The 27,779-nt window shown below is 46.4% G+C and overlaps 1 protein-coding gene across 1 annotated transcript in view; it reads right to left on the bottom strand.

The window, feature by feature from the left end:
- The window catches only part of DOCK7 (dedicator of cytokinesis 7), a 272,852-nt gene that overhangs the window by 45,867 nt on the left and 199,206 nt on the right, over positions 1-27,779 (bottom strand). The window contains exons 31-38 of the mRNA XM_073593823.1: positions 25,744-25,926; positions 21,658-21,793; positions 18,166-18,262; positions 14,729-14,746; positions 6,891-6,987; positions 4,280-4,414; positions 4,035-4,187; positions 1,838-1,996 (exon numbers count right to left, since the gene is read on the bottom strand). Coding sequence (XP_073449924.1) covers positions 1,838-1,996; positions 4,035-4,187; positions 4,280-4,414; positions 6,891-6,987; positions 14,729-14,746; positions 18,166-18,262; positions 21,658-21,793; positions 25,744-25,926 — 978 coding nt within the window. The remainder of the gene's footprint in view (positions 1-1,837; positions 1,997-4,034; positions 4,188-4,279; positions 4,415-6,890; positions 6,988-14,728; positions 14,747-18,165; positions 18,263-21,657; positions 21,794-25,743; positions 25,927-27,779) is intronic.

Here is a 27,779-nt window from a genome sequence, read left to right as displayed (position 1 = left end):
TATCCCTGTGCACAAAGCCAGCTTCATAAAGACATGGTTTGGTGAGTATGGTGTGGAGGAACTCAAGTGGCCTACATGGAGCCCAGACCTCAGCCCTACTGAACAGTTTTAGGATGATATGGAACATGCGCTGTGTGCCAGTTCTTTTCAATCGTCATGAGTTAGCAGAACTCAAAAATGGTCTTTTTGATTGAATTATGGTAAATTCCCACAGGCACTCCAAAATCTTGGAAAATCTTCCCAGAGGAGTAGATGATGTTAAAGCCACAAAGGGTGGTCAACTCAATATTAATGCCCATGGTTTTGGAATGTGATGGTCAGGTGGACTTGTTTTTGAACATGTCCAGCAGGGGACATGAGAGGGGACACATGTTTGTGCAAATAAAGGTTCTTACTAAGGGATGGTGTGCTAGCTTTGTGCAAGAGGCATGGAAGTCACAAAGCAGACTGAAGAGAATTGCAAAATTGTAGGCAGGTCAAACTTTTCACATATGTGTATTACAGCTGAGCATTACCCCCACAGCAGCAGAGGCTACTCTGCAGCACTCTTCTCAAAGAACACAGAAGAATCCACAAAGCTAGCACTCCATGCTTGTACCCAAAAAACATTCTTTAATTGCTGTGCCATAAGCGGGAGTATAACAGGGGGTCAGGAGCGTGCAAAGATCTTCCCACAAACTCCCCTAGTACAGACCTCCCCCATCCCCACACCAGTACAGCTCCTCCCAGTAGAGATCTCCTTCCCAGCAAAAAATTCCAACAACCCCACATCAACAGTACAGCTGCCCCAGTACAGCTGCCCCAGTACAGATACAGATCTCCTTCCCGGTACAGATTCCACCAACCCCCCCACCCACCACCACACACACACACACACACACACACACACACACACACACACACACACATACCACCAGTACAGCTCCACCCAGTATAGCCCCCCCCCCCCCACCTTCCTTTCATGAAATCCACTCTTTAGATCAGTGGTGTCCAGACAGTGGCCCTTTGCTTGCCTATATCTGGCCCTTGGGGCACTATTCTTCTCATCATTACAAGGCATTATTTCCTCCTACTGACACCAATGATGAAGCACCATTCTTTCCACCGACACCAACAGTGGGGCGTAATTCCTCTCACTGATAACAGTAGTAGGGCCCTATTCCTTCGACTGCCACCAACAATGGGCAATACTTTCTTCCACTGAAATAAACGTTGGAACCCTATTCCTTCCACTGACATCAAAGATGGAGCACTATTTCTCCCACAAATTCCAACAATGGGGCACCATTCTTCCACTGACACCAACAATGTGAGAATATTACTCTCACTAATACCAATGATGGAGCACTATTCCTCCTCCTGCTGACCACTATGTAATTTTTTTTTTTTTTTACTCCGATCACCAAGTCCGAGGCATTTTCTACTCCCAGTGGTCATAGTGGGCCACTGGCCGTCCTAGAGTCTAAAGGACAGTAAACTGTCCCTTTGGTTAAAAAGTTTGGAAACCCCCTGCTTTAGATCAAGCATTTCAGAGTGAGGTGAAGACCTCCCTAAGCTATGTCATGAGACCTGAGCAGAGAGGAGCTAAAGAGATCCTCCCTGGCTCTGAACTGCCTTTGCCTGTCCCCGTCTCTGACAGATGGCAGTAGAGGCAGCTGCAGTGCTTCTGGAGTGCAGTGACTATGGGGCACCAATGGACATTCTGGGAGGGTTTGGACCCACCTATCCCCCCCCCCCCCCCCCAGAAACATCTTAAATTAATTTAAAAAAAGGAATAATGACGATGCGATGGAAGTCCTGGGCACCTTCCACAGGAATATTAGAATTTCAGAGTGACCTGCTCAGGAAAAGTTGTCTCTCGAAGCTCCAGATCTTCCTCTGCGTAGGTTAATATCGTTTTCAGAGAGCGACGTAAAAATTCTTCATTAAAATTCTGAGATGTCCCAACCAGGGAAGACAGGGACATGGTGACTTGCATCTTTACACGTGCAAAATTCTGAAGAAAAAAAATAAAAAAGAAAGAAAGAATAAATATGAATTTCAGAGACACGTACAGGGGGGCTGCTGCTACTAGCGTCCTACAAGACGCAGCTAGGGTGAAAGGTTGCATAGTCCCACAGTGGGAGTGTTCATGTCCTTTTCAGTTAAAATGTCTTTCCCCTACTTCTCTCTCTTTTTCTGCACAAATCCCCTTCCCCTAGAATTTATTTTTACTTCTCTTCAATGTGAAAGTGTGCTGGTTAGGCACACATTTAACCCTTTGATCGCTCTAGATGTTGAACCCCTTTCCCAGCCAGTGTCATTAGTACAGTGGCAGTGCATACTTTTAGCACTGATCACTGTATTAGAGCCCTTTCACACTGGGGCGGTTTGCAGGCGCTATTGCGCTAATAATAGCGCCTGCAAACTGACCCAAAAGTGCCGCTACTTTCATTCCAGTGTGAAAGCCCCGAGGGCTTTCACACTGGAGCGATGCGCTGGCAGGACGGTAAAAAAAGTCCTGCCTGCAGCATCTTCGGAGCGGTGAAGGAGCGGTGTGTATACCGGCTCCTTTACCGCTCCTGCCCATTGAAATCAATGGGACGGCGCGGCTATACCGCCGGCAAAGCACCTCTGCAGAGGCGCTTTGCGGTGGTATTTAACCCTTTCTCTGCCGCTAGCGGGGGATAAAACCGCCCCGCTAGCGGCCGCATACCGACGGTAAAACGCCGCTAATAATAGCGGCGTTTTACCGCCGACGCCGCCCGCGCCCCAGTGTGAAAGGGCTCTTAGTGTCACTGGTCCCCACAAAGCATCAGATTATTTGCAACAAATATCGCAGTCCCACTATAAGTTGCTGATTGCCGCCGTTATCTAGTATAAGAAAAATAAAATAAATAAAAATTCCCGTGTGTATATACCATAGTTTATAGACGCTATAACTTGTGTGCAAACCAATCAATATGTGCTTACTGGGATTTTAACAAAAACATGTAGAAGAATACATATTAGCTTAAAGTATACCTATGGATAGAGTGGAGATAGATTAGAACACCTGTCAGTTTTTATTGCTGCCTGTGCCTCCTTTAAAGCGGGGTTCCACCCAAATTTTGAACAATATCTGTATGTATTCTCTTCCTTGCCTAGATGCTGACATGCTGTTTAAAAAAATTTAAATCGCCGTAATTACCTTTTATTTTTCTATTCTTCTTTGCACTTCCTGGTTCTCCTCCCGTGGGAGTAGGCGTGTTTCTAGCCTCTCCCAGACTCCTGGGAGCTAGTCTCAGGCTTCCCAGGATGCCACTGAGCATGTGCGGGAAGGAGCGGTGAATGCTGGGAGCACAGCATTCACCACATCCAGGAAATAAATGCTTGTGGGCTTCAAATGCCCACAATGAAGATGGAAACCGCCTGCAGTGAATAATATAAGTTATTCTTTCCGACTAAATCTGACACAGGCGGACATATTACACACAATATGTGAGTATGTAATGCTGAGAAGAAAAGTTTGTGAATGAACTCAAAAAAAAAAAAAAAAAACTATAGATAGGTGGACCCCCGCTTTAAGAAGATTCACCATCTCTATTTGTCCTGTTTACCATTACCATTGAAAGCGAAAGTAAAAGAAAAAATACTCAAATTTTGGGTTGTCCTCCCATAAATGTAAAAGAGGGGAAATCGTCCAATGCGGACACTAGTTCTGGTGACCTGGGGGGGGGGGGTCCCCAAAGATTCCCCCTAATTTGCAGGGATTTCCTCTGACTTCCTGTTTGGCTATGGGACAGGAAGTGAAGGGAAATCTCCCCAACGTGACACAGATGGCGAAAAAAAAAATCTGATAGGGGTTATAACCCTTTCTTGCTCTATCTGAAATGAAAAAAAAGGTTTTGCCTATAGTTCTATACCCTTTAACACACGCTCTGTAAATTATGTCTTTTCTTCATGTTGTTATTGCTGTAACACAAAATAATGTAATATTTTGTCTTCAAAATGTAATGTAATTGCAAAAGAAATAAAAGAAAAAAAAAAAATTGGTACAAGATATCTGAACTCACGTTTCCAATCTCAAAGTTCTGTCTCATGAGCAGGTAGAGGGAGGCGCTGGCGTGTGAGCGGATGGTGCCGATGCTGCTGCTGCAGTGTCTGAGCAGGCGAAGGCAGAGATCCGCGCACTGCTCCGTCTCTTCTTCAAACAACAGCTCCGGAAACTGCAGGAACAGATAATAGACTGGGGTGACTTATAGTAACTTATAAAACGTGCCGAAAAACACTCACCTTGTTTAGAACGCAGTCATCCTACCTTAGAGACCAAGGCTCTCTGTGTGGCAAAGCAGTGCTGCAGGTAGAGGGCGCTCTGGTTGCAGGCCATACTGTGCAGTAGAGTCTTCAGCACCCCACCTAGGATACTTTCTTTGGATTCCGTCATTGAGACAGTCTGTGCAAGAGAAACAATCATTATTAAACCCAAACCCTTCCCAAATAGACTGTTAAAGTTTGTGGTGAAGTGGAGTAGTGTTTGGTCTCCCATCCTATCTTTTCAATGCTCAAAGGGACCCCCGATAGGGAAACCCCATCCCAGCTGTGCCAGGCCTAGGTTTTTTATATTTTGTATAGGTAAAGCATACGGAAATACAGAAACCACCACAACGGTGTGCGTAAAATGAAGCAATCCAAATATATGACAAAACGAACAAACACCACATTGTAGGAAAAGAAGGGTCAAAAGTCTGAAGAAGAGCAACCCTGGACTTCCGGGTCTAGGAAGTCTCTGTACAATTTTGCACGGCGAATACCGTATTTGTTACTTGCAAGTAGAGAAAAAGGAGAAATTACCCTAAGGCAGTGATGGCGAACCTTGGCACCCCAGATGTTTTGGAACTACATTTCCCATGATGCTCATGCACTCTGCAGCGTAGTTGAGCATCATGGGAAATGTAGTTCCAAAACATCTGGGGTGCCAAGGTTCGCCATCACTGCCCTAAGGTCTAAACTACAAGGGAACAGTAGGGGAAAAGCAGAAGAAGAAGGATTAGGGGTAGGGGAGAAAAAAGGGAAGGGGGTACCACCAACCAGTCACCCCCATCCATGGCCAGGTAGCCAGGTGTGTCTAAAAACTCAATTTGAGGAGTAAAATTCCACTAGAAGTTCCTTCTATACAGTATATCCAGTAACAGATGCAGTTTCGTTTAGTTGAATAGCCAAGCACAGCCTGCCACCTCCATGATGGGGTTGAGCCTGCCACCTCCATGATGGGGTTGAGCCTGCCACCTCCAAGATGGGGTTGAGCCTGCCACCTCCAAGATGGGGTTGAGCCTGCCACCTCCAAGATGGGGTTGAGCCTGCCTCCTCCAAGATGGGGTTGAGCCTGCCACCTCCAAGATGGGGTTGAGCCTGCCACCTCCAAGATGGGGTTGAGCCTGCCACCTCCAAGATGGGGTTGAGCCTGCCACCTCCAAGATGGGGTTGAGCCTGCCACCTCCAAGATGGGGTTGAGCCTGCCACCTCCAAGATGGGGTTGAGCCTGCCACCTCCAAGATGGGGTTGAGCCTGCCACCTCCAAGATGGGGTTGAGCCTGCCACCTCCAAGATGGGGTTGAGCCTGCCACCTCCAAGATGGGGTTGAGCCTGCCACCTCCAAGATGGGGTTGAGCCTGCCACCTCCAAGATGGGGTTGAGCCTGCCACCTCCAAGATGGGGTTGAGCCTGCCACCTCCAAGATGGGGTTGAGCCTGCCACCTCCAAGATGGGGTTGAGCCTGCCACCTCCAAGATGGGGTTGAGCCTGCCACCTCCAAGATGGGGTTGAGCCTGCCACCTCCAAGATGGGGTTGAGCCTGCCACCTCCAAGATGGGGTTGAGCCTGCCACCTCCAAGATGGGGTTGAGCCTGCCACCTCCAAGATGGGGTTGAGCCTGCCACCTCCAAGATGGGGTTGAGCCTGCCACCTCCAAGATGGGGTTGAGCCTGCCACCTCCAAGATGGGGTTGAGCCTGCCACCTCCAAGATGGGGTTGAGCCTGCCACCTCCAAGATGGGGTTGAGCCTGCCACCTCCATGATGGGGTTGAGTCTGCCACCTCCATGATGGGGTTGAGCCTGCCACCTCCAAGATGGGGTTGAGCCTGCCACCTCCATGATGGGGTTGAGCATCTCCTTATCAGGGTGATAGGGAGAAGTGAGTCTACAGGTATACATTTTGGGTAAACCTGCTCTTCCATTTCCGACCAATACTGGCATTTCAAAAGCGGATCCTGGTGCTCCCAAGGACTTCAGTAGTGAGGTACACCAGCAGAATTTTCAGTTCTGTCCTACAGCTCCATCTGTACAATAAAAAGTTTTGGGGTCTCCTTCTCCTCACGTTGGACCTTCTTATGAAGTTGTGTGTGCAGAGGGTTTATCCAGAATTTCTAGTGTTAAAGTGGAAGTAAAACCCTTTTTTTTTGGCACCTGTACCTACAGGTAAGCCTATAATAAGGCTTGCACCATTTAGGAGATATTCACACTGCATGCAAAACAGGGACGTCACCGGCGCATGCGCTCTGAAGGGACGGCACACATGCTGACAGAGCACTGTGCCCCAAGCCCACCCAGTTGTGTGACAATAGCCAATTAATATTGGCTATTGTCATCCTGATTCTCGTCCTGGCCAATCAAGGAAGCAGGTCCTGAGACCTGATTGGCCAAGAGGAGGAGGGGTCCGACGGGTGTCTTTGTAGCCGCTCCCACCAGAATATCTAGTGTTATTGTGTGGTTACACACCATTAGCACCTGATAAATTATGCATGTAATTAATAAAATATGCATGTATGAGCTATTAGGATTTAAACACAGGTATATCTTATTTCTCTTATGAAGTTGGGCATCATACTATCTCAGCCTTTCTTGGACCTTTTTGTACTGTGGTTGTTTCTCACCTGTACAACGATCTCCAGGGTATCCAGAATGATAAGATTGGCCTCCGTAGCCAGATTTCCATCTATTAAAGCCTCATGTTCCAGCTCCGCCCGGGACCTAGCAAAAGAGAGCACAGCTTGCCCCATTATGAACAGAAGAACCGCAAATTCTCACAGATGACAGTACAAAATAACGAGACATTGACTGAGCTTTACAGGACTCATCGCCGCTCTTTGCCTTTTCAGGCGGAGTTGTGGCCTACAACACAATTCGTGAAGTATGAAAAGCCTGCAAGTAACATTCACAAAGATGTACGTCAGCATTTCTGTAACTGGAAATACACTGTTGTCAAAAGTATTGGGACACCTGCCTTTACACGCACATGAACTTTAATGGCATCCCAGTCTTAGTCCGTAGGGTTCAATATTGAGTTGGTCCACCCTTTACAGCTATAACAGCTTCAACTCTTCTGGGAAGGCCGTCCACAGGGTTTAGGAGTGTGTCTATGGGAATGTTTGACCATTCTTCCAGAAGCGCATATGTGAGGTCAGACACTGATGTTGAATGAGAAAGCCTGGCTCGCAGTCTCCGCTCTAATCCATCTGAAAGGTGTTCTATCAGGTTGAGGTCAGGACTCTGTGCAGGCCAGTCAAGTTCCTCCACCACAAACTCGCTCATCCATATGGACCTTGCTTTGTGCACTGGTCCAAATCATTTGGTGGAGGGGGGATTATGGTGTGGGGGTTGTTTTTCAGGGGTTGGGTTTGGCCCCTTAGTTCCAGTGAAGGGAACTCTCAAGGCATCAACATACCAAGACATTTTGGACAATTTCATGCTCCCAACATTCCCATAGACACACTCCTAAACCTTGTGGACGGCCTTCCCAGAAGAGTTGAAGCTGTTATAGCTGCAAAGGGTGGGCCAACTCAATATTGAACCCTACAGACTAATACTGGGATGTCATTAAACTTAATCTAAAGGCAGGCATCCCAATACTTTTGACAATATAGTGTATTTTAAAACTCACCTCCAGGAAGAAATAAACAGCAGCCTTGTAATCAAAACCTTCCACACTGCTAACATAAATAAATGAATTTGTCATCAAATAAGCTTCCTAAATCATCGGAGAAAGGCAGCTCTCTGAGCCAATCAGGGCTCTATTGCTGTTTTTTTTTTTATGTCCACCAGGCTCCAAAAAAAGCATTGCAGCATTTGCTATCACTTTTTCTTCCCTTAACTCCAATACTTTTATCTGCACTGCAGTGCGTTGTGTTACTGCATGCTGAAACGCGTTGAACAAAAATGCAACTTATCCTATTTTTTTTTAGCCATAAGGCAAATAGTCTTCCTGTTTCATTGGGACTGCTTTGGGCAACGTTGCCCAAACGCAGCTGACTGAGTCCTAAGAGAAAACTGTTCTCCGAGTTAAGAAACGTTACATGTTTGTGAATGATAAACAATAATCTGTTAAATCTGAATTCCAGGTGTGGCTTTTTATTGTATCCAACTTGGATCAATGCGAGTATGCATATGCCATAGCTGTGGGATCCCTGTGGAAGTTGGAAATCACTGCATTGGTCGCTATTATTACATCGTTCCTCGCAGTCTTCCAGGTCACAGGCCACACGGCTGCCCTGCTGCATAGTAACCACAGAGGGGCACTAGCTCAACATGGGTGCATTTTATAGGACACTTTGTATTTTTCACAATGAATGAAAGGTGTTCTCTGATTGGATGAGGTGATGGTTGTGACATTGCCCTGCCTCTCCATCTAGATCAATGAGAGAATGCTTTGCATTCATTCAGAAAAATACAAGGTCTTCTCTGAATGGTACCCCATGCCGAGCAAAAGACCCCCTGTGGTAACTATGCAGAGGGGCAGCTGCTTGTCTCTAGAGCAACAGTCACCAAGCTTTCTAAACAAAGGGCCAGTTTAGTGGTCTGTGATCAGTGGAAGTGGAAAATGCGGCAGAAATAGCGCCCCATCGTTGGCGCCAGCAATAGCGCCCCATCGTTGGCGTCAGCAATAGCGCCCCATGGTTGGCGCCAGCGGCAGAAATAGGGCCCCATCCTTGGCGCCAGCAATAGCGCCCCATCGTTGGCGCCAGCAATAGCGCCCCATGGTTGGTAGCGCCCCATCCTTGGCGCCAGCGGCAGAAATAGCGCCCCATCCTTGGCGCCAGCGTCAGAAATAGCGCCCCATCCTTGGCGCCAGCGGCAGAAATAGCGCCCCATCGTTGGCGCCAGCAATAGCGCCCCATCCTTGGCGCCAGCAATAGCGCCCCATCCTTGGCGCCAGCAATAGCGCCCCATCCTTGGCGCCAGCAATAGCGCCCCATCCTTGGCGCCAGCGGCAGAAATAGCCCCCCATCCTTGGCGCCAGCGGCAGAAATAGCACCCCATCCTTGGCGCCAGCGGCAGAAATAGCACCCCATCCTTGGCGCCAGCGGCAGGAATAGCGCCCCATCCTTGGCGCCAGCGGCAGGAATAGCGGCCCCAATGCTGGCGCCAGGAATAGCGCCCCATCATTGGCACCAGCAGCAGGAATAGCACCCTAACATTGGCGCCAGCGGCAGGAATAGCGCCACATCGTTGGCGCCAGTGGCAGGAATAGCGTCCCATCGTTGGCGCCAGCAGCAGGAATAGTGCTCCATCGTTGGCATGAGCGACAGGAATTAGTGCCCCATCGTTGGCGTCAGCAATAGTGGCCCCATCGTTGTCACCAGCGGCAGGAATAGTGGCCCCATCGTTGGCGTCAGTGGCAGGAATAGTGGCCCATCGTTGGTGTCAGTGGCAGGAATAGTGGCCCCATTGTTGGTGTCAGCGGCAGGAATAGTGCCCCATCGTTGGTGTCAGTGGAAGGAATATTGCCCCATCGATGGTATCAGTGGAGGAAAAGTGTCCCATCTTTCACTTTAGTGGGAAGAATTGTGATCTATAGTTTATATCAGTGGTAAGAATTATGTCCCAATGTTGGTGTTACTGAAAGGAATGGCGCCTCATTTCTGGTGTCAGTGGGAGTAGTGCCTCATATCAGTGTGAGGAATGATGCCCCAAGGGCCACATGAAGGCAAGCTAGGGACTGCATCCAGCTCGCGGTTCACAGTTTGGGGACCCCTGCTCTAGAGGACAGCAAGGCTCACTGCATTGCACCGGCTACTACAGTGATTCTCGGCTTCCCCGGGGATCCCACAGGTGTGGAATACGTAAAGTTACATTGTTCCAAGCTGGAGCCAAGAAACTACGCAAAAATATTCCTGGAATTCAGCTTTAATATGTGACTATTTGCACTCTCAGGTCGAGTCGCCCTCACCACCTTGCAAGCTTTTCACTGTAAATTCAACGCAGATGGCCGAATTCTCTAAAATTGTAGGAAATAGGTCTGCCACACCCATAGCTCGTTTACGGTATCACACCAAATTAATGAGAGCAGCCATGAGCACAACTAACCGTTTTCCTGGTTTTAGTTTTTATAAATGAATCACATTTAAAGACGACAATCACAGCCGAAGGGAAGACACTCTGAGAAGTGCACATAATGTCAGACATGCAGACAGTATTAGTGGGTAATCAATACGTTGTCACAATACAGGACAATCACTATTCAGATGTGTTATTGACAAGTATGAACAATGTGCACACAGGATTACAGACCCCCCCCCACCTAAAAAGAATACAATGCATAAAAGCTTGTTATAGATATTAGATAAGCCGTCATAAACAGGGGCACAATCCCATGATCACACATGGGGGGCATAATCCCATGATCACATATGGGGGGGGGGGGGGGGGGGGGGGCACAATCTGACCGGTAGGGGTAAAATGTGCACACACCATGTCTTCTCTCAGAGGATGCTAAATGGATTAAAAAAAAAAAAATCCCACCATGCTGATTATCTATTCCCTAAGGGTCGGTTCACACTACAACTACTTGGGATCCGACTTGTAAGCCCTCAAGTCGCCCCAAGTCGCTTTACTTTGAGATTTGTATTATAGTCAATGAGAGCCGTCTTAATTTACACTACTGAAGTCGCTCCGACTTCATAAAAGGTTCCTGTACTACTTCAATCCGACATCTAGGCGACCTGTACCCATAGAATTCAATGGAAGTCGCCTCCAGGTCGGATCTCCATCTATATTGAAGCGACTTTACAGGAAAAGAAATTAGTTTACACAGGCAAACCCCTCCCCCTCCCAGAGAGCTGATTATTCTGTGATTGGCCACTGCCAAAGTCGCCTGTCCGGGAGGCGACTTGAAGTCGTGTTGTATGTTCCTTAAAGTTGCGCTGAAGTCGTGTTGCCCCTGTGTGAATCGAGGCTCAAAGTAAAATCACCAGTGGTGTCTGGGGTGCTGTCCATAAACACAACAAAAATTGTCTCGTGCCAAGGAAAACCCATTGGATCAGCCTGCAATCATTTTATACTTTTCTTTTCCATTTTTAAAAAAAATTCCAAACAGAGAGGGGAAGGGTTGGAACCAGCCCTGTCCAGACTGGTCCCTGTGGCTCCTGCCTCCCCTGCAGTCTTGTACGGTGGACTGGTCGTGACGTCATCACGCTCATTGACTTTCTCTGGACGTGAGGACATCAGGAACATTCCATGGCTGGATCGTGGGGGAGCGCTGTTCAGCAATGGAGTGGAGGATCGGGTGAGTATACAGCCGTATTCTCTCCCCTGGACAAAACGAGCGGTTAACCCATGCAGTGCAGGCAGAGGCGGCACAAGGTCATCTAGAGCCCAGGGCAAACATTCCTTACTGTGTCCTCCCCCCAAGATGTATGAGCATTACGTGGCAGCAAAAATTCACCCCCCCAACCCAAAAAAAAAAAGAGCTTTAAACCGCATGCTTACCCTCAAAGCATAAATTCCCCCTCCACCCAGGACAAATCCACCCCCTGCTTAAATCCCCCCCTTCCAGCACAAATCTTTGCCCCCCCCCTATACCCCATCCCAGCTCAAATCCTCTCTCTCCTCAAATCCCCATAGCACAAGAAAGAAAAAACACTTGTCCTAGAGTATCCTCTCCCCTGAATTCTAAATTCCCCCTCCCAGCACAAATTCCCCAATCATCCTTACTAGCACAAACACCTCTCCCAGAAAAAAAATTCCTCTGCTAGTGCAAATTCCCTCCGCCCTCTACCATGTCACCTTTTCTAGCACAAACCCCCAAAATCCCCCCTCTTAGCACAAATCCTTTCCTCCTCTCCTCCCCCCCAACCCCCTCCCCAACACAAATACCCCAAAATCACCACTCCTAGAACCCCCCTCCTAGAACAGTTTTTACACCCTTGCTGCATCCCAAATTCCCCCTCCCAAAACCAATTCACCCCCCCCTCAGTCTCCTTGCAGTACCCCCCCACCTCACATGATACCACAGTGCCCAGGACAGCCTCCCCTCCTGCCCACCCCTTGTCCCGACCCTGAGTTCAGTTTTACGATTTCCTCTTACTTGAAGCCCAACTTGGGGCAAAACAAGAACCCCAACCCCCCCCCCCCGCCACCTCTAATCCATCTTACATGTCGCTTTTTCATTCTTTCCTTGTGAAACGAGGTATACTCACCTAAGTTGACCATTTTCGGGTGTGTGTCATTAATCTACATCCTTTTTTTTCCCCATGCAGTGCGGGCTGAGCCCGCACTGCATGGGTCAACTGTTAGTTTTTGTTTTGTAGGGGGTGAGCATGAAGTTCACACTCACCTGATCTGCCGATCCTCCGGAAAACCGTGCTCCCCCACGGTCCAGTGGTGGACCGTTCTTGCCTATGGAGCATGCTGACATCAGGAACAGTCCATTTTCAAGACTAGGTTTGTTAGAGCAGTCTTGTGCTGGGAGGATCGATGGGTCAGGTAAGTATATCTCCGTTGTCCTCTCCACTAAAATAAAACGAGCAGTTAAGCCATGCAGTGCGGGCACAGCTCCCCTGCCCAAGGAGAAAAAAAACTTTCGCCCAAAGTTCTGCTTTAAAGGTCAATAATATAAGATGAGCGGCCATACTTTGCCCTTTGGTGGTGGAACTTTTCAATTATACATTGGGAATTTTGGTGGTGATGGATTGAAGATTTCTGCTTACATCGTCACACATTGATTGACACATGGATGGACTTTGTATCTGTCTGCCCATTTCTTTGGATTTACCATATTTTTCACTCCATAAGACACATCCCCCCACCAAAAAAAATGGGGGGAAATGTCTGTTCATCTTATGGAGTGAATACTGACTAGGCCCCCCCCCCCCCCAATGTTACAACACCGGGCTGGGCGATCTCCCGGCTGGGCCTGTCACTCAGCCACAGACAAAGCAGCCTGAGCAGCCGAATGGAGTAAGGCTGTGGCGGCCGCTCAGGCTGCTCTGGATTCTATTTGAGTGTCAGGCGGATGTGATGACATCCTCACCAGGGAATGCCAGTCTGTGCGAGGTGGAGTGGCTCTGGGATATTCAAATCCTTGACGTGAAAGAGCTCTGTGTGGTCAGGCTGCATTCCATTGGCACAGGTCAGGCTGCATTTAATGGGCACTGTGGTCAGGTTGCATTTCATGGGCACTGTGGTCAGGTTGCATTTCATGGGCACTGTGGTCGGGTTGCATTTCATGGGCACTGTGGTCGGGTTGCATTTCATGGGCACTGTGGTCGGGTTGCATTTCATGGGCACTGTGGTCAGGCTGCATTTCATTGGCACTGGTATGGCTACATTTAATGGGCACTGGTAAGGCTGCATTTAAAGTGGAGTTCCACCCAAAAATGGAACTTCCACTTTTTGGATTCCTCCCCCCCTCCGGTGTCACATTTGGCACCTTTCAGGGGGGAGGAGGGAGCAGATACCTGTCTAATACAGGTATTTGCTCCCACTTCCTGGCATAGATCACCGCGGAGCTTGTGGTGACCTACGCCACTTCCGGCTCATGCGCTCTCCTCCACCGCTGTGTTCTGTGAGACACAGAACACAGCAGGGACCAGAGAGGACACGCAGCGCAACTCGCGCATGCGCAGTAGGGAACCAGGAAGTGAAGCCGCACGGCTTCACTTCTTTATTCCCTTACCGAGGATGGCGGCGGCAGCAGCCTAGAGCCGAAGGACGGATCGGCTTCGGCTGTTGACATCGCGGGCTCCCTGGACAGGTAAGTGTCCATATATTAACAATCAGCAGCTGCAGTATTTGTAGCTGCTGGCTTTTGATCATTTTTTTTTCAGCGAACCTCCGCTTTAATGGGCACTGGTAAGGCTGCATTTAATGGGCACTGGTAAGGCTGCATTTATTGGGCACTGGTAAATATTTTAGTACACCATTTGGTTCAGAATATTTTTTTTCCACCTCTAAAACCTAGGTGCGTCTTATGGAGCGAAAAAAACGGTATATTTTATCACAAGTTAACATGATTTAAGCACACAGACGCATTTGATAATGCATGGCACTTTTTTTTAGTATTATAAGATAAGGAAGGTTGGTGACTTTGCTGCAACGTCCCTTTTTTTTTGTTTTCACTATAATCAATTGGTGAGAGCGAAAGGCTTGGTACAGACATTTGCATTCTGCTTCAAGTTGTGGTTTTGGAGGTTCTTTGCCGTTTTAGGTCTACTTCAAGTCTACAGAAACTGACCAGCACAGATCTCTACCTCCGCAGTGATGGGCGACAAATGTCATTAATATTACCATAAACTATTAAAAAAAAAAAAAACACACAACATGATTTAGGCAGCAGTGCATATTAGAAAAAACAGAGCAAAAAAAAACAACATAATACACACATTATAAGAGGACAGGGAACGTTAAGTACTAAAACAGTCTTATAAACGGCACGTGACGGACGTGTACGATGCAGAGCCGAATATAAAAGAGGAACACACCAGGGTGACAGTACCTGCTGAGTTTGTGGCTTCTAATTATACCGCACATGTGGAAAGACAACCAAAAGTAGAAGTTAAGAAGGGGTGAGAGGACAGGAGAAGAATTCCACAATAGTTCCATGGTACGGTAAAGAAATTATTATGGGCACATTGTGGGTCATCCATGTGCCCAAGTTTCGGGAGCCAGTCAGTTCCAATCCAAAATCCACCAGACAGTGGTAAAGATCAATTCCTGCCAAAACATTTTTTGGAGTTCTGGATTTGGGGGGGGGGGTTAATGCTGTCTTTACCCAACTGGGGAGATTTGCCCTCACTTCCTTTCTTGGTGAACACACAGAAAGTATGGAGAAATTCAGACGCCAATAAAATCCTAACAAGCGTTCCAGCCCTCCCTCGCGCTGTCCAGAACTAAAACAAAAAATTGGCTGCAGTTGGGCTTTAAGGGTTTAGGGACAAAAAGTTACACGCAAGTTGTACATTTTGGGTGCACCGGCTACCGGACTCCCAATGATACACAACACAAATACAGCCCCGAAAGGTCCCCTTAGTCTGTGATTGGGCATTACAGTATAACGCCACCTCGGGCACAAATTTAAATCCCGGCTCCGGCAAACTTGAAAATGATTTCTTATAGAGGGGCTGCGTCCACACTGCAAGAGCCAATTGCTTGTCAGGTCTATTAGGAAAAGAGAAAAGTCTGTGTGACTGGAGGTGTGGTCGCCATCATCCCCAATTAAACATAATACACAAATTTAAACCTCTGGAGGTGGGATTTTAGAGGCAACCATACAAATGATTAGAAGTTAAAATTGAACTTTTTTAGTTTTTTTTTTTTTTTTTTTTTTTTTTAAAGTTCAAAGAATTACTTTGAATAAAATAGTATCCAAGATGTAGTTCAAAGTATCAAAAACTGTAAAAATCAATGTACAAAGACAGGTTTACACAATTACATATCCATCAATATTCATTAAACATCGGGGTATTCCCAATTGCTGGTTTCCAAAACCACACAATCAGGTTACTCTGACTGCGGGGTTTGTTCAGCCAAAGGGTATCCAACGCATTTCAAGATTTGTCAGAATAGTCTCTTCCTCGGGGATATGGTACCACTCTGATTTGCAAGTATGTGCATGTGGTTTTGGAAACCAGCAATTGGGAATACCACTATGTTTAATGAATATTGACAGATATGTAATTGTGTAAACTAGGGTTGAATGCAAAATGCACGCTTCACATATTTTTTTTTTTTTTAAATGTTGAAAACTATTTATCATTTTTCTTCCACTTCACAATTAAGTGCCACAAAAAAAACCCAATAAAAATACATTTACGTTGTTGGCTGTAACATGACAAAATGTGGAAAATTTCAAGGGGTGTGAATACTTTTTGAAGGCACTGTATGTACAATGATTTTACAGTTTTTTAAATTTTGGACTACATATTTGATACTGTTTTATTCAAAGGAATTCTTTGAATTTAAAAAAAAGAAAAATAAATAAAAAAATTTACATTTTAACTTCTAATTTATTTGTATGGTTGCCTCTAAAATACCAACTCAGAGGTGTGCTTTATGCTTGTTTAGGTCTGTCTAGGGCAGTGTTTCTCAACTCCAGTCCTCAAGGCGCACCAACAGGTCATGTTTTCAGGATTTCCACTATTTTGCACAGGTGATTTGATCAGTTTCACTGCCTTAGTAATTACCACAGCCGTTTCATCTGAGGTAAATCCTGAAAACATGACCTGTTGGTGCGCCTCGAGGACTGGAGTTGAGAAACACTGGTCTAGGGCAGGGTTAGGCAACCTGGGGCCCTCTATTTGTTGTGGAACTACATTTCCCATGAGGCATTGCAAGGCTGGCAGTTACAATTACTCCCAGAGGCATGATGGGACTTGTAGTTCTGCAACAGCTGGAGGGCCCCAGGTTGCCTACCCCTGGTCTAGGGGACTAGTTAAAAAAAAAAAAAAAAGATGTATGTACCTCCCTTCCACCAGGTAGATCATCCATTTCACCATGTTCCAGTGGTCTAAGGTGATGTCATAAAGACCAAGCCCTGCATTAGACTCAATGACACCAAGGAACAGTCCACCGCCGGAGCATGGGGGAGCGCTGTCTTCCAGGGGTAAGGAAAAGTGCAAAAAAATTCTTCCCTAGACTAAATTAGCAATTAAGCTCTGCAGTTTGGGCGCAAAACCCACTAAAAAGGGATCTTCAAGTTTGTTGGAGTTGGGTTTTGATACAGTATGGCAGGCAGGAAGAAACTAACTTTTCAATGAACGTTCATTATTTATCATTATTCCTTTAGAAACTTCTGAAGTCATTGGTTAAATTACTCAAGGGGCATGTCTACAGCTAACCACAATATGCTTATCTAGACAGAACATCGGGAGGGTACCCAGCTACTCTATGGCAAATGTGACCCTCAACGCACCAAAACCCAAGCAGGTGGGGACAATCAAATGTGACTGGGTCCTTTATGACATTGCACTCAGGATAGGCTACAGTAAAAAAAAAAAATGGTATTATTAATATAGGAAACTGGTCTGTTATTCACTTAAAACATATTTACTCAAGAAATGGACAGACTAAAAGATATACTGGAAGAATGGCTGAATAGGCACTGGATCTGTAAGGTTTTCATATTCACGCATTGATGAAATGTTTGAAGGTTGGGCTGGTGGCTCCCACAAACCAAAAGACCTTTTTAAAAGCCACTCTGGACTGTGACTGAAGTCGAAGCGTCCAAATACTGAAGCGCCACACAGTAGTGTCAAAACCCAAAATGATTTTCATCCAGTAAATGTCAGACAGGAACTGTATAAAACAGGCCAACGCGTTTCATGGGCTGAGTCTGGCTCCCTTCATCAGGGATGGACTCAATATAAGAGTGTGTATAAATATAATAAATAAAAAAAAATTAAACTAGTGTACATTTACTGCAATAAAATATTTTTGGAATTTGACACTAAGACGTGGTGCCTCAACCACACACATATTTTATGGCATTATATAAAAAAAAAAAAAAAAATCACACCAATAACTGTAGATTTATATTCTACTGTTCTGCGAAGATTGGGGGGAAAAAAAAAAATAGAGCATTTTTTAATTAAAGGCTAATTCCACATTTTTTCCACCATATTAGACCATATTCAGGGTGTAAAATGGTTGTCAGTGCAAGTCCCATCTGCCACCGCGACCGGTGAATTTGTAGTTCTCCATGACCACATTCATAGTCCACGGACACTTCCCTCCAGGCTCAGTTACTGAACAACCACACCCCAGTACGGGCAAGGTGCTGGAGGAGTCTGTAGGAGCCTGTGCATTGTAACCAGCCATCCCCCGATGATTGAGACTGCAAAACTCTGCAGGCTTATTTTCCACCTGCAAAAAAAGGTGGACTTAGCCTTTAAACAAACGTGAACACAACTACCAGTTCCGTAATGAGCATCATACTTGTCCATCTTGTCCGTGTTTTGCCTCCAGTGAGTCATCTCTTTTCTCCACCGTAAATTCTCCTGACTGCCGAATGCACTTCCAGATGGACTCCTCTCTGCCGAGACAGAAGAGAACAAAGTCAGCGCTATCAAAGCAGCCCGGGGTCGTAATCCGCAGGACGCAGTCTTGTCTTTGGGGTTGATTTACTAAAACTGGAGAGTGCAAAATCTGGTGCAGCTCTGCATAGAAACCAATCAGCTTCCAGGTTGTATTGTCCAAGCCTTATCGAACAAGCTGAAGATAGAAGCTGATTGCCTACCATGCACAACGGCACCAGATTTTGCACTCTGCAGTTTTAGTAAATCAACCCCACCAGTCTTTGTGCTTTACTCCGACAGAACACAGCAGAAGCTTGTTCTCCTTTAGAATCCGCTAAACAATTTTAACTCCTTTATGACTGACTAACACATATGTTTGGCAGCAAAAGGGTGGGCTTTAATGCCCACATGCTGCACATATGGCGTGGCGGATTGGCCAAAGTTTCGGTACCGAGAGCGCACTCACAGCACAGAAACGGAGCTGAGAAAGATAAGCTCTTGGTCCCCGCTAACGATTGGCCAATCTTTTCTGCCCCCCCCCCCCCTTAGAACACCTGTCCTTGGGTCAATATTTCAGTAGCTGGGAAGGATGCAGCATATTGCTGGAGCTGGTGATACAACCAGGTGTTTGGTTTGATTGTGACAGCACGGTCCCCCTGTACCCCCTTTACTCCTCACTGGCCTCATATTCTGACCCCTTAGAATCAGCAATGCCCCCCCCCCCCCCTCCCCCCCAAGCACCCAGAGAGTATGCAACATACAGACTCTACTTTCTGTTTAGTAACACAACGCAGTCCTTGAACTTCACTGCTTCTTCTTTCTCAATGCCAATATTGCCAATGCCAATATACCAGTCAGGTATGCCAGTCCACCAATATGGCGGAAATATGCAGAGCGATTTACGATCGAGCGACTGTAAACAAGCGTTCATAATATAAATGATGCAAAAAGTTGATCCAGGGAACGTCCGATTGCCTCTGGGGGGGGGGGGGGGGGGGGAAGATCAGGAAGGAATTTTTTTCCCTGCTGGAGCAAATTGGATCATGCTTTGCTGGGTTTTTTTTTGCCTTCCTCTGGACCATCTGTGGGTATAGAATTGTGAATATACAGTAGGATTGTATGATTTATTTTTATGGATATTTTTTTTCCCCCTTTTATTGGTTGAACTGGATGGACTTGTATCTTCTTTCAACCAGACTAACTATGTAAAACACACACAGTTGTGCACCGTTCTTTGTGAGTGATTGAAAATAAAATCGATCAGATATCCTGTAAGTCTAAATGATCATAAATTGGTCACTATTATGATTGGTCCTCTGACATACATGCAGGTATTTGTTCATTTGATCTACGGGTATTAAGCGCAGGTGTTTCGTCAGATTGGGCGACCTGTCAGAATTTGTAACAGAAGTGACGTTCCATCACGGACATCTTGCTACACCCCGCACTCGGCTGCAGTAAGGATACAGCAGGAAGGCGGCAAGCGGACATCTTTTTACACCCACCGGAGTCTTGCATTTCACACTTATTTTTACCAGTAAACGCAGCTTATATAGTGAAATACAGGATTTCGAAATCCATCACACTGTTTTGATGTTGAATAATAAAATCAGCGGTGTTCTGTCAGATTAGCAAACCTGTGAGATCAGCAGGCTTGCCGCTGCCTTTAAAATTCAACATCAAAACAGTCTGACAGATTTCTAAATCCTGTATTTCACTATATAAGCCAAGTTTACTGGTAAAAATAAGTGTGAAATGCAAGACTTCAGTGGGTGTAAAAAGATGTCCGCTTGCAGCCTTCTCACTGTACCCTTACTGTGGACGAGTGTGGGGTGTACCAAGATGGCTGTGACGGAACGTCACTTCCGTTACAAAATGTGACGGGTTGCCTAATCTGATGAAACACAGGCACTCTTCCACTACTTCTTGCCCATTTCTATTGGCCAAAGAGGCTACGCATCTTACTAATGGTCCAATAACAATGTGTAAAAGGAGGAGCTTAGCAGCAGCAAGCTCCGGCCCGACCTGAAAGTCAGGGCAGCTCAAGAATCAGCTATGACTGGAAGGATAGATCACTGTTCTCCTTGCTGGAGTGGAAGCTGTACCTGAGGACCTGTATTGCAAGGATCTCCCTATTATTATTACAGGTGCTCCCATGCTGTCAAAGTCTCCATAAATTACTACAAGGAAACTTTGTGCAGTTATTCTGATTTAAAACTTATGTCAAGAGAAAGTAATTTTTTTTTTTAGTTTTGGATAGTGTGGGGAGGGATCTTGTACTGCCATCAGTGGTATCAGTAGTTAGATTTATCCCTCACTTCCTGTCCTGCTGAAAATGGTTTCACTAGACAGGAAGTGAAGAAAAACCTTCTACAGGGACACTGACTGCAATACTAGATGGTCCATGTTGCTGTTGGGAGAGTTTCCTTTACTTCCTGCCTGGTGATGCATTGTCATCAGGACAGGAAGTGAAGGGAAATCTCTATAGCTGTGTCATGGATAGAAGTTAAAAAGAAGATTTATTTTTCTTAAAGTGGTTCTAAAGGCAGAAGGTTTTTTACCTTAATGCATTTTTTGCATTAAAGTAAAAAAACGTTTGCATGCAGGCCCCCCCCTCCCCCAGCCCCCCTTAAATTTACCTGAGCCTGATCTCGATTCAGCGATGTGCACGATAGCAGAGGCTCTCTCCCTTCTCATTGGCTTAGAGACAGTTGTGGGAGCCATTGGCTCCTGCTGCAGTCAATGACAGCCAGTGTCGAGGGAGCTGGGGGGCAGGGCCGAGCCTTGCTGTGTGTGTCTATGGACACACAGATCCAGCTCAGGTGCGAACACGAACAATTATTCCCCTAAGCAAGCAGCTTTTCTATGGGGCACTTGGCAGGAGGGAGGAGCCAGGAGTGCTGGCAGGGGACCAGAGAAGAGGATCGGGGCTGCTCTGCAGAAAACCATTGTACAGAGCAGGTAAGGTTTATTTTATTTTTTTTAAACAATTCTATACAATCACTTTAGAAACTGATATTTATATATTTATATATAAAGAATTAAAAAAAAAACTGATCTGCACTTCCAGGCTGGCATAGAGTTAAAGCAGGAATAGGACTGTTTTGCCTTCTTGGACTAGCAGAATACATCACATACTTTTTGTCATACTTCTTGGTGCAGAGTGAATACACACAGGACACCATTTCACAGGATCAGAGCGACAACACACACAGGGACAAGGTTGGTCTAGACCAGGGATATGCAATTAGCGGACCTCCAGCTGTTGCAGAACTACAAGTCCCATGAGGCATAGCAAGACCCTGACAGCCACAAGCCATGACACCCAGAGGCAGAGGCATGATGGGACTTGTAGTTTTTTGCAACAGCTGGAGGTCCGCTAATTGCATATCCCTGGTCTAGACAGACCTACCAAGCTGACCTCTGCTTCTCCTGACCATCTCCTGTCTGGCTCCAATGCTCCCCAGTATGGCTTCCTCCAGCTTGGCCCGCATGTCCTTTGACTTCTTGAACGTCAAGCTGTTCATGCGTTCAAAAACTTTCTTTCCCTGGAAGAAAAAAAACGAAAAAAAATTGAGGATCACAGATAAAAAAAAAAATCTAAAGAAACTCCAGATACAGAGAGTATCAACATCCAATATAACATCTCAGGGTGGTCAAACTATTTCACAGACACAAAATATAAACATTGTCTCACCCCCAAAAAAACAATGCTCAAGCATTGTGGTTGGGTCATTTATAGATACCCCCTTGGAGGTGATAAATATCGATTCAGATTTGGACATATAGATCTTCCAGCTTCCTATGACCTAGCCGAGCCTTCCATATTCCATAGAGGTCCTGCAAAGCCGCACAGGAAACGGCGGTGGATCTCGTCACTACAGATACTTATTAGATGTCTTCCGAGAGACAACTTCTCCTGTTAATAGCCAGCTTATAGGAACCCTTTCAGAAAGGCTACCATTGCGAACTTCTCCTGAAAATGCTAGCTGCCTGGCTATGATGATGCTTTTTTTTTTTTACATTTGCCAGTAAAACAAAAAAGGACCGTTTCAGTTAAAGTGTATTTCCACTTTTGCAGTAAAATTTGAGAAAACCCCAATATGTTGGTTACGTGTTCCTATTCACACGGCATTAAACCCACATCACAATAAATGGTGTATTACATGCTAGAGCTGCACGATTCTGGCTAAAATGAGAATCACGATTTTTTTGCTTAGAAGATAGAGCACGATTCTCGCGGCGTAACATCTTTCACATTAAAACAAAAAAAAAATGGGCTAAATTTACGGTTTCGTTTTTTTTTATTCATTGAAGTGTATTTTTTCCCAAAATAATTGCATTTGAAAGACCACTGGGCAAATACAGTGTGACATAAAATATTGCAGCAATTGCCATTTTATTCCCTAGGGTCTCTGCTAAAATACATAGTAATTTTCTAGCAAAAAATATTGATTTTAACTTAAGAAAGAAGTGTCAGAAAACGATTTAGACTTTAAGTGGTTAAACTTCCTGCATTTACAGGTTGATGAAAACTTGGCAGACTGCCCAGATTATTTATTTACACAGAAGTTCTATCCCTTTGATCTAAGAAGGAAGCTTAGTTACAATGTTTCAAGTTATAAACTTGAAAGAATGCCCAGATGCTTTCTTTTGACAGCTGAGTGAGTAGATAATCTCTGCACTTGTTTATATGAAAGAATCGGCAAACTCAGCAAGAGAGATTGTCAGAGGGGGTGAATCGAGATCACGATTTTTAAACGATTAATTGTGCAGCTCTACATTACATGCTGTTTATACTCACTCAGTCACTACGAGATTCGTTTTCTGTATTCTGCAAAAAATGATCCTGCTGCTCTCTGTCTCCCCCTTCAGTCCATGTTCCCAATGCAGTTGGGGATTTTGCATGCACAGTGTTGGCAGCTCTGCACATGCTCAGTTTTTAGTGAGTTTCTAAGCTGAGCATTTCCTCACCATAACATCTGAGCAGCCCATAGAGTCACACAATGACTATAGAGTCGCACATGTGGGTGTATACACAGTGGTAAATGACAGCCCAATCCCTCCCTCCTCCCCCATGCCCCCCAACCAGCTAAATTGCTAAATGGCAAAGGTGGGCGGGATATTACATGTAGATTGATGAAGGCTGAAGGGAAAGGGAAAGAAGTGGAATAGGGAGAGGATAATCCAACCAGACACGCACCATTACAGAACATCAACAAATTACCCACATGCATCTGTCCAACCAGACCAAACCTTATCAAATTTCCCCGGGCATTGTCCGCTTTCATATACGAGTCTATATAGGGGCAAAACCAAATTAACCGAGTGTCGCCATGAATCATAAGTAGGTGGCTCTGCCGACTTCCATCTTAAAAGTATTTCCCTTCTGGCGTAGAACAGGGAGAAAGTTACGCATAGCTTAGTGTATCTATCCCCCTCTACCTCTTCCAAGTGACATAATGTAGGACCAGAGGATCCATCGGTACCTTCGTGTCACATATGTCACTCAGAGTTGTGGCTACAGTCTCCCAGTATGGCCGGAGCATGGGACAGGACCAGACCATAGGCCAGAATGTGCCCACCTCCTGCTTACATCTAGGGCATGTCGAGTCAAGCTCAGGGTCTATGCGGACCAGTCCCTGTGGAGTATAGTAAGCTCTGTGAAGGAACTTCAGTTGTATAAATCTGTCTTTTGCAGCTATTATGGAGGGAATAAAAGTAGAGACGCACTCCTCCCATTCATCGCCTCTGAGGTTTGGAATATCCAACCTCCATTTGTCCAAAGAACGGGTAAGTTTGGTGTCATGGGCAACCGTCAGGTACAAATACAGGGAGGAGAGAGGCTTCCCCCATCATGCTGGAGGTCAGAAGGCGCTCAACAGAGTCCGACTCGAGGACTAAGGGTTCTGCAAACTGGGCATTTTTTTTTTTTTTTTTACTCTGTATTCCAAAGGCTGTTTTTTTTTTTTTTTTTAACATGTGACCAGTAACAGAGGACTAGAAGCTCCTCCTGCCACTGTTTCCCTGCAAAAAGGCTGGGAGAGAGCTAGCTCATGTGGCAGCTGTATATCGATTAGGAAAAAAGGTACTTAGGTTTTTTTATTCAAATAATTACAGTGTACACCCGTATGCAGGGAAAGAAGGGATAATGTAAATTAAACAGAGTGTGTTTATCATTGTTTAACCACTTGCTGACAGCTGCACACTGATATATGTCGGCACAATGGCAGCGGCGGGCAAATGGGCATACCTGTACGTCCCCTTTAAGAGCCGGGGACAGCAGGCGCGCACGCCGCGTACGGCGTGACCGTGCCCACAGGACCAGTGGACCCAGTCTCCCGGCGATCGTGTCACAGAGCCTCAGAACGGGGAAGTGCCTATGTAAACAAGGCATTTCCCCGTTCTGGCTTGTGTGATGACAGAGATTACCGCTCCCTGTCACCGGGAGCGGTGATCGCTGTCATGTGACTTGAAGCCCATCCCCCCCCACAGTTAGAATCACTCCCTAGGACACACTTAAAGCGGAAGTAAACCCTCCTATCGTTTTCAGCCAAGGAAGCCGCCATCTTGGCCTCTGTTTAGTCTAGAACTGCCATGATGCTGCACATGTGATCAGTTATGACACTGGCCATTGGATGGTTTGACAGTTTGGTTGAGAGCCCAACCAATGGGAGTGTTACATTTCCGGCACGTGCCGGAAAGGTAGCTGTTTTATGGATGGGTTTACTTCCGCTTTAACCCCTTCATCGCCCCCTAGTGGTTAACCCCTTCCCTGCCAGTGTCATTTACACAGTAATCAGTGCATTTTTATAGCACTGATCGCTGTATAAATGACAATCGTCCTAAAATAGTGTCAAAATTGTCCGATGTGTCCGCCATAATGTCGCAGTCCCGATAAAAATCGTAGAACGCCGCCATTACTAATAAAAATAAATAAATAAAAATGCCATAAAACTATCCTCTGTTTTGTAGACGCTATAACTTTTGCGCAAACTAATTAATATACACTTATTGCGATTTTTTTTACCAATAATATGTAGAAGAATATATATTGGCCTAAACTGAGGAAAAAAAATTGTTTTTTTTATATATTTTTGGGGAATATTTATTATAGCAAAAAGTAAAAAATATTGTTTTTTTTTTTTTGTTTTTTTTCAAAATTGTCGCTTTTTTTTTTTTTTTTATAGCGCAAAAAAAAAAAAATAAACCACAGAGGTGATCAAATACCACCAAAAAAAAGTTCTATTTGTGGGAAAAAAAGGATGTCAATTTTGTTTGGGTGCAACGTCGCACAACCGCGCAATTGTCAGTTAAAGCGACGCAGTGGCGAATCGCAAAAAGTGTTCTGGCCAGTAACGGGGTAAAATCTTCCGGGGCTGAAGCGGTTAAAATCACTGTATTAAAAAAAAAGAGATGGAACAGTGTAATCAGCCGATCAACTGTGGAAAGGCTTCACACAGATAGCAGTGTGACGATTTTAGTTTGGCGGACTTGCCTTGTACTCAAAGCAGGAGACGCAGAGGTAAAGCAGGTCGAGCAGGCGGTTGAGCTGCAGGATGGACAGGTCTGTGAACCACTTCTGCAGGACAATCTCATCGGCGTTCTTCAGCACCCAGAGGAGGCAGATTAGCAGGCTGCGGCTTGACTCCGCGGAGAACGTAGAATGTTGTCTGGATGGCTAAAAACAAGAAAAGTCCAATTAAAGTGCAAAAAGGCATTCAAGAAACCAAACAGTGCATTGGGCATATCTAAAACTACAGGGAGAAGCAGGCAAAGCTGGCAGCTTTTGGTGGCTTAAAAAGCTAGATCCACCTTTTGAGCCATATATAGGGTGGACACTTTCTCCAACTCTCTAAGACCCCCTTTCACACTGGGGCAGTTTTCAGGCGTTTTAGCGCTAAAAATTTGCGCCTGTAAAGTGCCTGAAAACTGCCTCTCCAGTGTGGAAGTCCGAGTGCTTCCACACTGGGGCGGTGCGCTTGCAGGACAGGAAAAAAAAAAAGTCCTGCAAGCAGTATCTTTGGGGCGGTGTGGGAGCGCTGTATACACCGCTCCTAAACCGCCCCTGCCCATTGGAATGAATGGGCACCGCTTCCGGAGCGCCTGAAAAGCATTACAGGCGCTTAAAAACCCCTTTTTAACCCCTTCTTGGGGGTTAAAAGCTCCCTGCTACCGCCCGAAAAGGGGCGCCAAAGAGCCACTATAACAGCGGTAAAGCGCCGCTAAAACAAGCGGCGCTTTACCGCTAACGCCGGCACCGCCCCAGTGTGAAAGTACCCCAACTGGTCCACACCCAGAGGCCGTTTGGGCTCGATTCGAGTCTGGTACTTCCAGGGCTGGACTGAGACAAAAATTTGGCCCTGGACTTCCTCATGACCGGCCCACTTCAATTTTGAGTGTCCCCAACAGCGTCCCCCTTACATCATAGTGTCCCCAACAGCATCCCCCTTACATCAGAGTGTCCCCAACAGCGCCCCCCTTACATCAGAGTGTCCCCAACAGCGTCCCCCTTACATCATAGTGTCCCCAACAGCGTCCCCCTTACATCAGAGTGTCCCCAACAGCGTCCCCCTTACATCATAGTGTCCCCAACAGCGTCCCCCTTACATCATAGTGTCCCCAACAGCGTCCCCCTTACATCATAGTGTCCCCAACAGCGTCCCCCTTGCATCAGAGTGTCCCCAACAGCGTCCCCCTTGCATCAGAGTGTCCCCAACAGCGTCCCCCTTGCATCAGAGTGTCCCCAACAGCGTCCCCCTTACATCATAGTGTCCCCAACAGCGTCCCCCTTACATCAGAGTGTCCCCAACAGCGTCCCCCTTACATCATAGTGTCCCCAACAGCGTCCCCCTTACATCAGAGTGTCCCCAACAGCGCCCCCCTTACATCAGAGTGTCCCCAACAGCGTCCCCCTTACATCATAGTGTCCCCAACAGCGTCCCCCTTACATCATAGTGTCCCCAACAGCGTCCCCCTTGCATCAGAGTGTCCCCAACAGCGTCCCCCTTGCATCAGAGTGTCCCCAACAGCGTCCCCCTTGCATCAGAGTGTCCCCAACAGCGTCCCCCTTGCATCAGAGTGTCCCCAACAGCGTCCCCCTTACATCATAGTGTCCCCAACAGCGTCCCCCTTACATCAGAGTGTCCCCAACAGCGTCCCCCTTACATCATAGTGTCCCCAACAGCGTCCCCCTTACATCAGAGTGTCCCCAACAGCGTCCCCCTTACATCAGAGTGTCCCCAACAGCGTCCCCCTTACATCAGAGTGTCCCCAACAGCATCCCCCTTACATCAGAGTGTCCCCAACAGCATCCCCTATACATCAGAGTGTCCCCATCAGCATCCCCCTTACATCAGAGTGTCCCCAACAGCGTCCCCCTTACATCAGAGTGTCCCCAACAGCATCCCCCCTTACATCAGAGTGTCCCCATCAGAAGCCCTTCACATCAGAGTCCCCATCAGCAGTCCCCTTCACATCAGAGTGCCTCCCCCTCCCACATGTACTCACAGTTTTGAAGGCAGCTTCTGTTCC

The sequence above is a fragment of the Aquarana catesbeiana genome, linkage group LG07, assembly GCF_042186555.1.
Source record: "Aquarana catesbeiana isolate 2022-GZ linkage group LG07, ASM4218655v1, whole genome shotgun sequence".
NCBI lineage: Eukaryota > Metazoa > Chordata > Amphibia > Anura > Ranidae > Aquarana > Aquarana catesbeiana.
This window is presented reverse-complemented; position numbering and strand designations above follow the sequence as displayed.